The sequence below is a fragment of the Melospiza georgiana genome, chromosome 3 (assembly GCF_028018845.1).
Source record: "Melospiza georgiana isolate bMelGeo1 chromosome 3, bMelGeo1.pri, whole genome shotgun sequence".
Classification (NCBI taxonomy): domain Eukaryota; kingdom Metazoa; phylum Chordata; class Aves; order Passeriformes; family Passerellidae; genus Melospiza; species Melospiza georgiana.
Genome location: NC_080432.1, coordinates 5,341,905 through 5,358,961, shown reverse-complemented (window position 1 = coordinate 5,358,961; position 17,057 = coordinate 5,341,905). Strand labels below are relative to the sequence as shown.

General features: G+C 37.1%; 1 protein-coding gene across 4 annotated transcripts in view; it reads left to right on the top strand.

The window, feature by feature from the left end:
- The window catches only part of SUPT3H (SPT3 homolog, SAGA and STAGA complex component), a 253,811-nt gene that overhangs the window by 122,342 nt on the left and 114,412 nt on the right, over nt 1–17,057 (top strand). For 3 of the 4 annotated variants that reach the window (XM_058021197.1, XM_058021199.1, XM_058021200.1), the window contains exon 3: nt 4,002–4,086. The exons of the other annotated variant lie outside the window; for it this stretch is intronic. In XM_058021197.1, the coding sequence (XP_057877180.1) occupies nt 4,002–4,086 (85 nt within the window). The remainder of the gene's footprint in view (nt 1–4,001; nt 4,087–17,057) is intronic. 4 annotated transcript variants of the gene reach the window in all.

The window sequence follows — 17,057 nt, the reverse complement described above, 5'->3', positions numbered from 1 at the left end:
GAGGTTGCAGCAGCTCTCTGTCTCCACAGTCTGCTCTCCTGGTGGTCTGGCCACCTGGAGAGTCTGCATCAGGGGCTTTGAACCAAGCCTGTGCCTTGCCTGCCCCAATACCTTTCTCAGGCACTTAAACCCCTGAAAATATAGCAAAAAGTGCTTTATCTATTTCTGTAGCTGCCCATTTTGAAGTTCTTATAAATGTCAGTCCCTGTACCATGTGCAGCAGTGGGACTTTAGCATGTGCCAAGTATGAGCGTGTGTTTACACATAGTACCATGATACTTCATGTAGGCACTTAGTGGCTTGGACATTTACCCTTTTGAAGAGCCTGGAAACATCATTACAGGAACTTAAATAAATTAGAAATAGAAGCTAAAAGTAAACAATAAAAGCGCTGCAGCAGTCTTTTCTTTCTCCATGCTACTATTTTAATCCTCCTGTGAAAATCTGGGTAAGTTGATCCCCCCTTGTAAAAATGTTTCCTTAAAACAGACAAACCTTTGAAATAGGATCTTCTAAGAAGGCTTTGTTATTGTAGGACATGTCTAATGGGTTGATACTTCTATTACCAGGACTGTCTTCCATAATACTTTGCTGCTTTGATGCTCTGCTAACATTGTATTTTGATATATTTCCTCCTCAGTATTTACCTGTGGAGAAACAGCTCTTTTTTTTATTTTCAACAGAATTTTTATGTGTTTCATAGGAAGACTTATTAATATGTCTAGTGAATGGAAGGTTCTTTAAAAGACTCTCATGAACCATAAAAGCAAAGCACATGTGAAATGAAATTCATAACTTATATTAAAGCATCAAGTTCAGCTTCACTTCCCAGAAGCAAGGGCACCAAATTTGGGGGTCTTTTTTTTTTAAAGTGTTTTCTTTTAGTTCTTAAACTGCTTTGTATTCTTCCACTTGGTAAAATCTGAGCCATCTGACTTGTAGTTTAGCATTTATTCTGCTGTGGAGAGGTACAATGCAAAAGTGAAGGGAAAAAAATGAGAGAGTTAAAGTAATAAGCTACTTGTGCATTTCTAAATATTATCTCTGGTAGCAGAAAGACATAAAAAGGCTGTGTTTGGTGTCTTAAAGAATGTTGTCCTAAAAGCATGTTAGAATCAAGAACCATATCAAATGCTATACAAATACAATTAACGAATAAAGAAGCTTTACTTTTATTTTAGTGTCTGAAAATCCTGGATCCATTGCAAAGGAAAAGGAAGCGGCTGTGGGTGGGTGTGGTGGTTTTTGCTTTTTGCTGAAACCACCATGCCAGTATCTAGTTTTCTGTGTGTGGGAAAGAAGCTGGCAGAAGTTACGTGGGAAAACAGTGAAGGCAAACTGAGATAGAAATAGCTTTGGAAGGTAGAAAGGATGGAAGTGACGGAGGAAGAAAGTAGGTGCATCTGGAACTTGATTTTCTATTAAATCAAGAACTGCAGTTGACATTAACCTTTCTTCATGTCTCAGCATCAACTCTGTCTATCACAGAACCACAGGATGGTTTGGCTTGGAAGGGGCCATAAAGATAATCTTGTTCCAAGCCCTTGCCATGACCAGGGAAATCTTCCACTATCCCAGGTTGCTCCAAGCTCTGTCCAACCTGGCCTCGGACACTTCCAGGGCTGGGGCAGCCACAGCTTCTTTGGGCAACCTGTGCCAGGGCCTGCCCACCCTCACAGGGAAGAATTTCCTCTTGGTACCTTTCTGAATCTCTCCTCTTTCAGTTTGAACCCATTGCCCCTTTCCCTGAGTGGTCCATCAAAATGGACCAAAAAAGATTTAATGTTTGTCTCCTTTTGGATCAATGTGCAGCATCATGATTGCAACCCCTCTGCCCCTCCTTCTATTTGGGGAACTGTGAATTACTTGTGAGAGGGATTTCTGAATGCAGATGAGGAGGGCAGCTCAATGTAGAGGCAGCATTCTGCCTCAGAAATAAATTTTGGTTCTTGCACTTTGTTGTCTTTGGAAAAGAAACCCAAAACCTTTTAATTTGTATATTTGGGGTGCTGAGTAATACTGTGAATGTGAGAAATGTATATCTAAGCTTATACTGTTGGACACCAGGTGTTTACTACTGTCTTGCATAGTTGATTTGTTCTGTATTTGAAGCCTTAAACAGAAAGCCTTTAAAAAATAGACCAGCAGTTAAGAATGGACAGTATATTATATTTGTAAGAACTCTTCTGTTTGATTTTATATGCCCTGTGTGATTAAAACCAACTATTAATTGTCATTTTCATTTACTTACAAACCTTATGTTAAAAAAATGGAAAAAAAAAGTTTAGCTTTATCCTGTATGAGCGCTCTTTTGGAATCTGATGGTTTAAATACTGTTTAATCTTCCAATCTACTATGATAATAAATATTTCTCTCTATATGTATTTCCTATATCATATCCATGTATTTGCAGTTTATAAGATATTTAACAGTCTCTGGGTACATTGCTGTACTGTCCTTATAGTCCTAGGAAGTGCCTGACATTCTAATCCAGGTGCATATGCAGCCCTGCATAATGGAGAAAAAATATTTGAGTTGTGCTCATTTTAGAAATGTAAAGCGTGTTATAAAACATAACTGTGTCTCTGAGATGCTGATAGTCCCAACAGGAGAGACAAATTATAAGGGACAAATACAGAGTGTGATTTCCTTATGTTATGACCAGTGCTGTACAGTGGATTATGTTCAGATTTTGCCTGAGTAGCTCTTGTTGGGCTCTTACACATATCAGGCTGAGATTTATTTATTTATTTATTTATTTATTTATTAGAATTTGGAATGCTGCTTGCCGAACACTGGAAATAATTTCATTCTTAGATAAAGGAAAAGAACCCTATTATAGAGCTCTTTCGTTGTTTATAGATAAAATAGTGTTTTACTATATTGCAAGGTAGACTAATACTTTTGTGACGAAATAATTTATTTATTCAGTCACCTATAAAGATTTGAGTCTTGCTTGTAAATAAAATGTCACTCTTTTTATAAGAATATATAGTGTTATTGTTGGCCTGTGCTATTTAATTTACAATGAATATATTTTACTGTGCAAGTTTTTGTATTCTAAAAACTCAACTTTAAGAGGAGAGAAAGTGTTTTATTCTCAGGAATGTTCTGAGGAAATACTAAACAGCATAGGAATTGTCTTTCTCTAGAATGATGTAAGACTGGTGTTTCTTAGAGAAGAAGAAATAGCAGAAAAAGAAGTATGAGAAAAGTAGGAAGAGGAAAAACTGCCTTCCAAAGTCCATTGTCACAATTCCTCATTTTATTCTCATTGCTGGCCTCACCTTGGCTTTTGTTTGTGACGTTACATGAACACTATAATCTCTTTATGACCTCCTGCCATTTCATGTTGCAGTGTAGACTTTCAGGAGTCTGACATGTATTATTATGTGAGACTAAACAAAAATGTTTACTCTTCATTTGTTTCTTCCACATCTTAGCACCAGCATTTAGATTTGGCTAAAAAAGCTGTTGGCATTTTACCTTTTCAAATTGTTATTTGGTAATTCTGTAAGTAAAGGGAGCTTCAAAATCAGAGTTAGTAGTGCACATGCTGCAGTTTTACTTGCTCTTTCTCACAGAATTATAGAATTATAGAATTTGTTGGGTTAGAAAGGCCATTAAAGATCATCCAGAGAAGTGTGTGAAGAGAGTTTGTCAGTGGAGTCTGAGGCAATAATCTTGTCATCCATTGTTACAGGTTTTCCGGTGTTTTTTATTGATGAGGGGTGTACAAAAATGTTCCTACAAACTGGATTTTCCTGTTTCCTCAGTCTTTCAGTACATGCTTTAGTGTACATCTTGCAGCTCTTTTGTTCCACTAATCCCATGATTTTGGTTTATAATCCTTGCACCAGCCTGAGTGATCCATTTCCATACATACAGGTGTATTAACCATATTGTTATTATTCATATTTTCTTCTTTTTATCTTTCAGGAGACCAGTACTTCTTTTCTCTTTAATTTCCATAACCTTGCAATAAACCTTTTTTGTTTCAGGTTTTCCCTGGGAGATGCTCGCAGGCCACTCCATGAAACTGCAATTCTGGTGGAAGACATTGTTCACACTCAGCTGATAAATTTGGTAAGAACATAACTGCCAAAATAGCCTGCACTCTAAAATTCCTTCAATCCACATGATATTTTTGTGAGCTAATGGCTAATAACAGATTGTCCAGGGTTTAGGAACAAATAAAACACAGAAACTGAGGATGATGCTCTGGTCTCAGCGATTTGTAGAACCAGATATGCAACCCCACCTAACCCTGGGAAAAAAGCTGATGGGATTTTGTTAAAAAAAACTTTAGATTGTTAGAAGAAATGGCTATTCTTCTAAAGGCTGCCTTGCTGTCTTTTATTAAAAATTTGTGTTCTATTATTTGTGTTAATGCATTATTTTCTTAGGATTTATGTCTTAATATTCCTTCCATCAGATGTTTTGATTTCTGTCAAAAAATCTGCCAAAATATGGAATATTTTAATATATTGAAAGCCAATGAAAGTGTTACACAAATGAGGTTGTTTTGAATCGCATCTGTCACAAACAACTATAAATTTGAACCGCTCTATATTTTAGTAAGTAAATCTCCTCTTAAGAAATAAATCATGCTATTTTACACCATGGCATGAATTTGCCATCTGACAAATGACTATACCTTTGTATAGAAAGGTATAATGTGACATACCACCTGTGATTTCATAAAAAGTGTGATTTTCTTATCATAGCCCTTAAAAGACATGTAGATGTGACACTGAAGGACAGGATTTACTGGTCTTGGCAGTGCTGGGTTAATGGTTTGACTTGATAATCTCAGAGGTCTTTTCCAACCTTAATGATTCTGTGATTGGAATGAAATTACCAGCACGTGTGGGAATGGACATTATATGGAACTAATGTATATAGATTATACTAATACATATTATAGCTAATATTTACATCTGGTGAGTCCTTGGATAAGCTAGAGCTTTGAGCTGCAAGTTCCTACACCTCTTCTTTGTAATGAGCCCTTTCAGCAATGACAAGGCTTTTTAAGTTTCAAGGTAGATTCTGGTACTACATTTAACTAGATTTAAACGCTTCTGTAAAATGATGAAATTCAGAATGGGATACAACACATATTATAAATATTTATGTGTGTATAAAAATACATTTTATATATATTTCTACATATTCATGAATATAAGACATTTATGTTTTTAATAGAAATATACTAAAATCAGACTTCCCCTTGCCCACTGTGTGCCTGCAACAGGTGTTTTCCTTCAGCTTTGCACCTAATCCAGCAGCCGTTCAGTAGTTTCCTGCATCTCAGCAAATGCCTTGGCATCCCTTCCAGCTCCAGGCACTTTCTTTCTGCTCGTACTTGTACAGGCCAACAGTGTATCCCTGTCTCCACAGTCTCCTGGCATCTTTGTGGATTCTTTCCTTATTACACTCCGCTTGGGCTGTCCGGAACATGCCCCGTGGCTCCTTGGAGGGGACAACGTCTCTCCCCTCGCTGTAGGTTTCCCGCTGGTTAAACACTCTGTGCTGGGCATGTATTTGTAGTTCTTATTCCAGCTTTACCTCTGACAAAGTAACATTTTCTCTTTGTTAATGACCCCTGTAATTTATGCAAACTGGTGGCTGCGGCTTCGCTCTTCTCTCAGCAGTAACAGGCTGGAGTCTGGGCTGTTCTGTCCTGCTGAGCTGAGCTGAGCTGAGCTTTACCAAACCCTGCAGCTGAGAAAGTGCAACCTGTGGCCATGTGGTCTTTGCACTTTAATCAAAGCCGGGGAACTTACTCGGGGGCTGGATGTGACCCAGGGTTAACCCTGCGTGGGGTGCAGGAGCTTGTAGGATTTCCTGACAGAAGGAAGAATGGGAATGGAGCGGCAGATAAACAGCTTTTCTAACCTTTCCCCTCTCAGCCCAAGACAGCACTTTATTCCTGAGGAAGTGAAAGTATCTTTAATAGCTCATTGCTTTGACCTCTGACATTCACATGCCGGAACTCTTAAATCAGTAGCGTTTTACATGCCCCAGGCTTGTGATAGGGAATTTTGCACATTTGTCATCCTCAATTGCACATCCTTATTGAGCTTCTGTGCAGTTATGTGAATTTTTCACTTTACTTGTAGGTGTTTTTGCTGGTATTTACCCAGTACTAGAAAAATGCTATTTTTATAAATGAAGCTGACTGCAGAAGTAAATTTATTGCTTACCACCTGGATTTTGTCATATTGCTCATGTTAATGGACTAGGCAGTTCTCACTATGTAATTTAATGATTTCTTGTTTAATTCATGTCCATTTTTCCATCCATAATACAGGTATAAAGCGAAACTGTAGAAATTACTTTTATACCTGCAATAAACTGGCATGTTGCACACATCTTTCATAGTAAGCATTTGTAAGAAGAGCTTGTTCTTGTTGATTAAGTCCAGGTTTGAGCCTCTGCATTAAAAAATAAGTTTCCAGCACGATTACCTTTGATTGGTTAACTTCTGATATCTTGCAGCTTTATAGTTCCAGCTTCCTATTTTCAGAGTTGATCTGAACTCTATTAAATCAAGGTCTGGTTTGGGCAGATTTATACAGTCACTGCTTCAAACCACTGTGCGCTTCAAGAGGTCCGGCTGCTGCAGCAGATGAGTGCACTAACAAGGCAAATTCCTGGAAAGCAGAGTTTTAAGAGTCTTCATCACATTTTATGATCCATTCTTGGGTGTATTTTGCATAACATGCACACTGCTTTGCATAAAGGAAAATTCTACTAAAAGTCTATAGCAATGTATAGGAGGAAATGAGCATCTCCAGAGGAAGATTCATTTCATCCTAAAATTACTATCTGAGTTGAATGGGTTTGTATCTATCTAGGAATTTGTATTCTCAGCTGACTAAGAAATTAATCCTTTGACAGCTGGCTTAGGTTTGAATATCTAGGAGACAGGCATGAAAGATGAGAGATAAATTTCATTATATTTGTGTCATGAATTTGAATTTTTTATGCTTATATTGTAATTATTAAACCTTTTGTTTTTTATATATCAAGCAACAGAAAATCATAAAGCCCCTACACTAGAAAGTTCTGTACATTTTTTGGTCAAGCACAATGTATTTGATAAGCACAATGAATTTAAGTTTTAATTTGAAATCAAGTTCACTGTTGACTAATAGTATTTGGTAACAGATCTAAATGTTCATTTATAGGTAACTGTTTAAGGAATTTATAGATGCCTTCATGTTACCCTTAAACTGTACTTCTTTATGCGGGCTATGACTAGAGGTTCCAATCAAAGCTGTATTTTCTTTATGGTTAGGCATAAGTAATACAAGGAAAGTTGTGCCTGCGAAAACAGTTCAACAGGGCGTGCAAAAGGTGTTAATCAGAAGGGGACAAGCCTTTAAATTTTACTGACCATTTGAAGTGGAAAAAGACCTCTTCTGTTTCATTCTTCCATCATATCTGGTACAATCTTCACGTGCACTAAAAAGTTTTTGAAGCATCATCTTCTGCAATAACTTATTCATATCTATTTAAACCCTTAGAAAGGAAACTTGAAGATCCTCCTTTAGGACAAATGTATATTATTCAGCACTTTGTGTAAAAAAAACAAAAACAAAACCAAATCTGTAATTAAGAGGAATGGAATAGGAATTTTTGCTCATCATTAAACTACTGTTTAGAGGTTTGCCATCAAAATAGCCTAAATCTTGCACATATGCAGATATAAAACAATTTGGAAATTGTTTTATATAATATTTATGAAAAAGTCCATCTTCACCTTCACCATCTCTCTCCAAAATTTTTATAATTCTGGGCTGATTCATAAGAAAATGTAATATTATTAGACTAATACTAAAAGTGAAATATTATTAGTATCTTCTCTTGATAGGGCCATAGCTCCTTGTTCATGCTTCAGATGTCACATTCAAAGGAAAGTGGACAATAAGATCACTATGCACTAGTTAAATCAGAAGAGCTGGTAAGGAAGTACTTTCCATCTGCTGACAATGTATTAGCTGGGTGTTTGTTATCAGAATGAAACACCAACAGTTTATCCTCTAGGCACACTATGGCAGGGGTAGTACAGGCACCTGTTTTCACAGAGTTTGGTTATGCAGTGTAGCACTAGATTTAAAGTTCAGTCCTTTACATTTTGTTTCAGAGATATCAAATAGCTTTTTGGAAGAGATTAGATTTGTTTTTAAAAAATGGAAGCTATTTTAGCAGTAGGACAGAGTTCAACAAAGGAATAGGTAAATTACACACATGCACACCAAAAAATGCAGGTAAGTAACCCTGTCTGTTCCTGAAAGAGTGGTCGTCAGAAGCATGCCAACAGAACATCACAATAGCATTGGACTGCATCCTTTAAATGTTTTATCTGCTGTAATTCTTTGTAATGTGTGATAAGTCCTTATGAAGATGGTCATGAATGGTAAAATTCATGTTAATAGAATTGTGGTTTGCTCCTTGTCATCCAATGTGTGTCTGCTGGAAAGTGGACTCTGTTCTCTCCAATTGATGTCAAATGATTGAAGTCAGACAAACTTGGCTGCCTTTTTTTAGAGTTCAGTAGTGTCAACTTAAAGGAACTTCAATTGCCCAAAATCATATTGTACGTGATACTTTTTGGAATTTCTTTTGTCATTTACTTTTATCTTCCTATGGTTTTTAATTTCATACAACTTGTGCTGATAGCTAAATATTCCTATTAATATCAATATATACCTAAATATTCCTAATAATATCAATAATCCTATTGATACCTATTAATATTCCACTCTTTCTTTCTGTTTAAGAACATGATTTGGGTCCTGAGTTATATATATGTATAAATGAACATATGCATAGATAATTTTTTTTGTTGCTGTTTTTACTATTTGAAATAAATTTTCTCTTATACACACAACATTTAATTCAGAATCAGTCTTTTGGTATCAACCAAAACACAAAGCACAGGTCAGCAGGTGAATAGTCCATACTGGCATATGCAGATTATATTAAAATGAAGCAGTAATTCATAGGTAGAAAAGTTAGACTGAGAGGCAGAGATTCAGCAGTGTGCCTGAGTCCTGAGTAGATCTGTGGTAAATCTATCCTGTGGAATAAATGGCTTTTTATAGTGAGTTTAGTAAAGATTTGGTAATCATTTGCCACTTTTCCTAGGAGAAGGAAGGGTGAAAGTACAAGACAAGCATAAGTTTACTGATACAAAATGCAGTTATTTATCATAAGCAGTGTGAATTTTATGTTTTCAAAGGGCTGTATATTTTCTGGATCGTGGTGTACTTTCTTCTCTTCCTAGCCATATTCCTGCAGCTGTTACTCTTTTATTGCAGTTTAAAACAAAAGAAGAAGGGAAAACTCACCTTCACTTGCCCTTCCAGAGAAAATGACTGTGACAATGGGAGAGGCTAATAGGAAGAATGAGATTTAAACAGAGGCAAGGATAAAGCTTTCTTGGTCCTTTACAGGTTTTTTGCTTGTAGAGGTTCTTGGGTTTTTAAAATTAAATCACAGTTGTTATTTGTTCACAAACTGGATCAGTCACTTTAATATATGTAACCTCACACAGCTCCAGGTTTATTTACTACATTTTGGAACTGTTCGACTTGTAACCTTTATATACATAATTGTAACATTTCTGATGTTGCTTTTAAGAAGGAAAGAATTGAAATCAGTTCCTTCATGGGCAGGAATTGCCCACTGATATCCCAAAGTTACATGGAACTGTCACTTACACCACCCCAGCAACAGGAAAAGTCCTTGTTTTATGAGTCTGTTTTAAAACAGTTATAAAGTTTCCTGTGCAGGACATTAATTAAAGGGGTTATCAAAATAAGACAAACTAATATAATTAGTGATTGTACAAAATAAAGGAAGTCGAGGGTACCATAGGGACCTAATGAATCACAGGATGGAAACAATCTTCTGGCTAACTAAACATTCAGACTTTGTACTAAGTCACAGGGTGGATGTACAGCCCAGCAAGCTGGAACATGCTGTGTGTTTACATGGATGGGATAAAGGGAGTTCACAAAAACCATCTGGGAGAAATCCTTTCCCTAATCATTCTATTCCTACTGCAGAGTTGAAAAAACAACATGCATACATTTGCAGCAAACGCATGGCTCACCTGCCCTGTAGAAATCAAACTGGAAAATAAGTCTGTAGTATAAAAATTTCATTGGGTACCAGCCCTGTGAGTTTGTCTGCATTTCCCCATGTAGGATGGAAAAGGAGAGATGGGGCTTTATATCTAGCAAGTGGTTAATTGTTCCCTGTGCAATTGCAGCATTTAAATGTGGTCAGTATTTAGATTCATATGATAGATTTATATGGTAATGTATATGAAAATACGTGTCCTGAGTTTTCTACTTTGTAGAATGTTTTCAAACATTGTCTGCCCCTTGCTCACCAGATTCAGATCTATTCTCAAGGACGGAATTTACTTCAGGAGATGATTCAGGAGTCCCAGTTAGGGATTCTGGGCTCTTTCTCTGCTATCTCTTGAGACTGAGAATTTAGTGACTTGGTCAGATTTTTTCTTTTCCCATGGATCTCTGTGCAGGGTCAGCATGTGCTCTAAAACAGGGCTGCTGCTTTTTGCCTGGTCATCTAGAGATGCTGCTCAGCATCCAGTGGTGATGAACTTCACTGACCTTACAAGTGGAAAGAGATATTGTTATTAAAACCCTAAATTATCAAACAAGGGAATGAATAATTATACCTACAAAGTTGTACTAGCATGTTCAATAGTGGAGAAAAAGATCCAAAGCATTGCCTAGATTAAATGGAAAACAAAAAGTCATCAGTGCTTAAAGATTGTATTGTAACACATAAAATATAAAGACTGAAGGTAGTGCAGGCAGCAATAATCCTAGTATTTCCTGGCTTTCTGTGTCAGACTGGGCCTTTAATAACAATGTCATGGATTTATGTGCACTGTAAATGTATAGGAATATATGTCTCTATATTTACATGGTTGTTTTTACCACCCTTCACACATCAAATTCCTGTTCAGGCTGTTGGGCTAGAGGAATGAAGTAGGTATGAAATTTCACTCATGGGGGCTTTGGAATCTGTGGCATTCCTAAATATATATGTACTCAATTCCCTTGGCTTCTGGGGCTCTTATGAAACAGTTGATAAGCTGAACCCAGCCCGTGTTTCCAAAACACAGATACATACTGTATTTAATTTTTATGTAAAATTTTAGGAGAATAGAAGAGATTAACAGCTGTTGAGGCCTTGGATGAGCTGAGCTGAGCAGGGACAGTCAGTGTACAGATGCAGTGTTCAGGGTCTTTGCCTACTTCTATTGATGTCACTTACTAACAATTCAAGAATTTAAGAATTTAAGAGTAATCATTAGATTTGTATTGCTCAATATGGTGAACTCTGGTAAATCAATATTCTGATTATGATTTTGAGGAACATAATTAGATTCCAAGCTCCAGAAACCAAATGGAAAGTTGATGTTCAGGGTTTCATTCTTTCTTTAACTCCTTAGTATGGTATAAATGGAATATTATATGAAAATGTGTGTAAAGTCCATCCTGCACACAAAGACAAATCTTGCCTAGTATTCTGATTCTGACAGAAATTAGTACATTAAATGAAAAGCATCAGAAATTTATCAATGGTAAAATATAAAAGTAAACAAATATGACAAACATGTTTTTCTAAAGCTGAGGTAGTCACACCAGATAATCTTTTGTGTCGCAAGAGATAAATGGGCATTTCAAGCATGTGATTCTTCCTGTCCTAACATAGTTATATAAAATTCTGGCCATGAATTTAAAATCTGGGCTTCTTAAGTGAAGTGAGAGACATCTCACCTCTGTGACTTCAGGCATTAGCTGTATTTCTGTTATATCAGATATGTAGTTTTTAATTGATTCTGAGGGGAAAAAAAAAGAAAAAAAGCAAGCAACCTGTAAACTTTTAGTTGTGAAGGACACAAACTGATTTATGGATATCTGTGGTGGAACAAGAGTAATGAAAACTCTTCATGTCTTGAAGTGTAACTCATAAACCTTAAAGGTCATCTCAGAGTGGTTAACAGAGCAAATTAATTGTAATTTTTAGATCACCTTATCTGATTTGAAGCAAACCTGATAGTTTCAGAATAACATTTTTTAGGAAGATTGGCTTGTTAACAGTGTTACGGAGTTACAAGGAAATGTGGTCACAGCTGCTTCTGGTTTCTTAGCTAATCCACCTGATTGGAAACAACAGGTTTTTGATATTTTTCCATTTCTTACACTGACACCTAGTGTTCAGAGGTCCTGTGTTTCTAATACCACACTTGGTTATTAATAGACAGCTGTTGATACCAAAGTTCTCCACCTTTTCCAACATCTTCCAGTTCTGTTCTTCTGCAAAAGGAAACAGTAGCTGAAGGCAAAGGTGTTACCATCATTCAAAACAATTTTATTTTGGAAATACAAATAGTGAGCAAGTACTGCAAAACTTGGCAGAAGCTGTTTTATTTCTTGAAGCGCTGCAAAATCTGTTTTCTTAAAATTTAAGTGCTTTAGTTTTGGCAAATGCAGCCCTTTTGTGTCTCTAAGTGTCACTGGCCAAGAAAAACAGCGATAAAAACAGAAACCCTTAGATCAGTATTTATTTAATTGTGGGAGATGTCGATGCTTTTTATTTCTGTGTTCTTTTATCTTCAAGCCACGAGTTCTACCTGATAGGAGTGTTGATGGCTGCACAGTCCTTGAGTAGACAGAAAATAACTTACACACAAAAACTTGCACAAACAGTCTTTTATCTCAGACTTGCAAATAAACGGAGCAAAGCAAGTATGGGCTGTAACCCATTCCTGACAAAGATGACAACAGAGTAAAATTAACTCTCTGCTTTACCTGAGATTTTGCTTTATGTTGTCAGAGGAACTTTCCATTGTGTAAAGTAATATATTAGGAATTTTGTACAACTGTATCCAAAAGTGTAAATTATTTTGTTTTACTCCTGTGTTCCATAGAAAAATGAAAGCTATACAGGCACAGAAAATGCATATTAAACTTCACTTTAATTTGAGGGTTCTTCCCTTTTTGGTTTTAAGACTTTTCTGGTAAATGCACCAAAAAGTCACCTTTTCAGTGGCTCACCGTTCTCACAGTAAAGAATTTATTTCCAGTACCTAATCTAAACCCACCTCTTTCCATTTAAAGCCATTCCCTCTTGTCCTGTCACTATGTCCCCAGGCTGCCCATTTTGTTATATCTTGGGTAAAGGCATTGTACCTCTGTGAGGGAACATGGCATAGGAGGTACTTCAATAAATTATTGGTTATCAGTTGTTGATATTCCTGTGAATCAGAGTCTGCTTATTGGAGAAATAATGAGTGTCAATAGAGAGAAATGTTACTTGTATGATAATATTTATTTGGCTTCTCTCAGGCATTTAAATGTGAGGGTGGTGAGGCCCTGGCACAGGTTGTCCAGAGAAGCTGTGGCTGTCCCACCCCTGGAAGTGTCCAAGGCCAGGCTGGACAGGGCTTGGAGCCACCTGGCATGGTCAAAGGTTTCCCTGCCCATGGCAAGGTGTTGGAACTGGGTGATCTTTAAGGCCCTTTCCAACCCAAACCAATTATGGTTTCTGTGATTTATTTCAGGGTGAGGTGAATTTGGACCCAGAAGGGTGATTTTTGTCTAGTGAGTATAAATTATGCCTTGGGTGACCAGCTCAGATGTAGATTTCTATGTTTAGTCAGAGCTCCCAACTGAGAGAGAACTCCCCCAAGGCAGAAGTCTTAAAGCAATGCAAGAGGAAAGGAGGTAAACAGGAATTTCTCTGATGGCAGAAGATGTTAACAAAGTTAAAAGCAGTAGAAATGTCAGAGAAAATAAAGACATACTTCAGGCCCAGGTTTCTGGCTAGCAAGAGACACACAGTGTCCCCAAAATGAACAGTTTTAAGGGATGGGATTTCTGAAAAGTCACCTTGGAGCTGATCCAAGACAGAGTCAGAAGTCTGTGCATTAGCTGAAAACTTCATAGTATATGTTTTTTAATGGATGAAGAGAAAGAAACAAATCAGAAAAGATTTGGGGCTGGATTGAGATACAGTTTCTTTAAAGGAGAGGATAGACTGAGGTCATCTCTACATAGTGAGGGAAAGTACCAGAGAGCAAAGAAAAATTGAAAACTCAGTGGGCAGGATATGATGCAGCTTCTGAGGTGGGTCAGAGTTGGGAAAAAGACCAAAGATTTATGACAAGAGAAGGGGTTTAGAAACAAAAACTAAGAGCTGCTTTGCGGGAATGCTTATTTTCTCTCCTGTAGCAGAAGAATTATCGAGCTTGAAGTGGAACCCAGGTTGTGAATAAGGAATGCAAAGCCTGAGATGCAGCAAGGGGTTGTTTAAAGTAGTGGGATAAAAGAAGATGAAAACAACCTTGTAGTGGAAAAGAATTTGGAAGAGCTTCCCATGACACTTTCTCAAAATGTTCAGTAGCAAGAGAATGGGAATAATTGAAATAAGAGGCAGAGGAGTTTGAAAGAGAAGCTGTGGCTGGTGCATTGGAGCTTGCAGAAGGTCTGATCTGGAGAAAGAGTTTGGGAAGTAGCTTTACAGGACATTAAGTGCTGATGACAGAGAAGTCATCAAGAAGTAGTAAATGGAGTGAGAATCAGCAGATGTGTTACTTCCAAATTGAATTTCAGGTGAGGCCAGAGAAACTTAAGTGGATAATGATGGAACAGGTGGAATGAGGCTGTTGTGTCTGTGTGTAAAGGAGAGCACAAGATGGGGAAGAAAGGGAAGACACAGATTCTACATTTTAGGAAAGAATTCATGGTAACACAGAAAGTCTTGTGACAAATGCTTCTTCTGTGGACAGTATCATACACATGGGGATGTGAATGCTGGCATTTCTGCACCATAACAAACAAGCAAACATATATCTTATATATATATATCAATAATAAGCATTTCTATAGTGACACACAGCCTGATGCCAGTATATCAACTTCAATATGCTCAGCAGATATTGTTAGTAACAACCATTCTCACAATACTCAGCAACTACTTTTTTATCATCTCTAATTCTTGAATGTGTTTTTAGGTTGTTTACCATTTTTGTCTTTGATGATCTTGTGCCAACATCAGCGTTCCAAATTTGGGAATAAAAATGGATCACTTTACTGATGCAAAATGAAAGTACAAAGAAGACAAAGTGGGTTTTCCTCAAGTAATGAAACAAATTAATGACAGAGCTGAAAAAAATTGACTGGTTGTAGCAAGAGGGAAGCTGTGCAAAGCTATTTTATATTGACGGTCCGTGTCTCAGCCAATTGGATTTTTATTTGACAGTCCAAAGGTGTAATAACTTTTATTGTAAGAGGAAGAAAAATACATCAAGGCTAATATATAATGGAGGACCTACTAGGGATATGCATAAATGCATATCCTGTTCCTTGTGTATACAAGCTTAATTGTGTCTCTTTTAATTTTGCTGTTTGATTCAACAGGGTTGTCAGGTAATCGTCCTATTGAAAGTACAGAGGAGGATAAAATTTCAAATACCTTTGTTAATCTCTTTTGGCTGTTAAAAGAAAAGATTTATTGGTATCAAATTTTATTGCATTCTTAGAATTTAGGGATTGATTGGCTGCTAGTTTAGCTTACTTGTCTCTTCCAGTTAGAAACCCAAACACAGCAGAAGAAAGACATCGCATTGAAGCTGACGTGCAACAAGTGAGTGAAAGTTCACTTGGCTTTTCCTCTCAGCACCAGGTGCAAAAGTTGGCTAAAAGTGCTGTGGCAGGCAGTTATTTGAAAGCAGTTTCTGGTTTAGTGTTTTATCAAGCCCAGGAGTGAAATATTCTGCAACTACTGCAGTTTCACAAAGCTGCTTTTTAAGGTAGAACTCCGAATTGTTTCACTAATTAAAATGGCCCAGTACAAACATTAATCACACAGTAACCATTAATGTGAGGGGTTTGGGGATTTGTGGAGGGCTATGGATGATATTTTAATAGCGTGGATCATTTCTTTTTTAATACACAATACGCTTGCAATCTCTAACTGTAGCAAAGGTTCTTGAAGTCTTGAGGAGTATTTGTGAGTTTCTGCATCCCCTCTTATAAATGCTAGAAGAGGCATATTCATTTCTAGTGTAAAACAATTTAACAGTGTCCCAGTTAGTGACTTGACTAAATAGGATAGTTTTTTCTTGAATAGCTGCCCCCTTGCCACCTTATATATGCTTTAAAATACTTGTTCTCTAAACTGCAGCTTTCTCAGAGTGGAAGGTGGAGGCTCAACGATGACATAAGCTCCAGAAGTGTAAAATTCAAGTGGTTTGCATGTGGGATTGCCAAATAACGAGTTGGTTTGTTTTCATTTTATTACACCGATACTCCTCCCCAGATGTCTTGGATTTCTGTGGTACCCTCCTTGCTTTAGATTCTTGCTCCTTGTAACTAACCATTTTTATTAGTCATCCCACTAATACGCAGCATTTTTACTCAGCACCTGTTTTCTTCAAAGCCCTTTGTAATAGTAACTGGTTAATCCTCACATTGGTTCTGAATTTCACTGTCATACCTGCTCACAGGTCAAAAGTGAGCTTGATGACATCCCAAAAATTGTGTAATGGCTCTGACACCTCTGTTAGGACTTTGCCTGTTCTGTGTCCCCACTAACCAGGCTGATCCTTGGCCTCTCCACACACTGAGTTTGTGGCATGCCAGTTATAAATTGAGCATTTCCTTTTGGTTAATGGCACATTTTTTTTACCCTGATTGCTCTGGAATTCCATTCTGAACTGTGGAAGAACTATGCTGGAAGGAGCCTCAAGAGGTCATCTGAGCCATATCTCTGATCTCAAACTAATTTTGGCCTTTGTTCAGGAAAGCTCTTAAATATATACATATAAATGGGTGTGTATCCATGTATATATATACAATTACTTATTAAATTAAGCCCCATTTTTGAAGAATTATGGGTAACTGCCTAATCCAAGTTTGATGCAAACTACCAGAAGTTGCTTTAAAATACTTGCACAGAATATCATGATTGATAGTGCTGTGGGAAGTAAAACAAAGTGA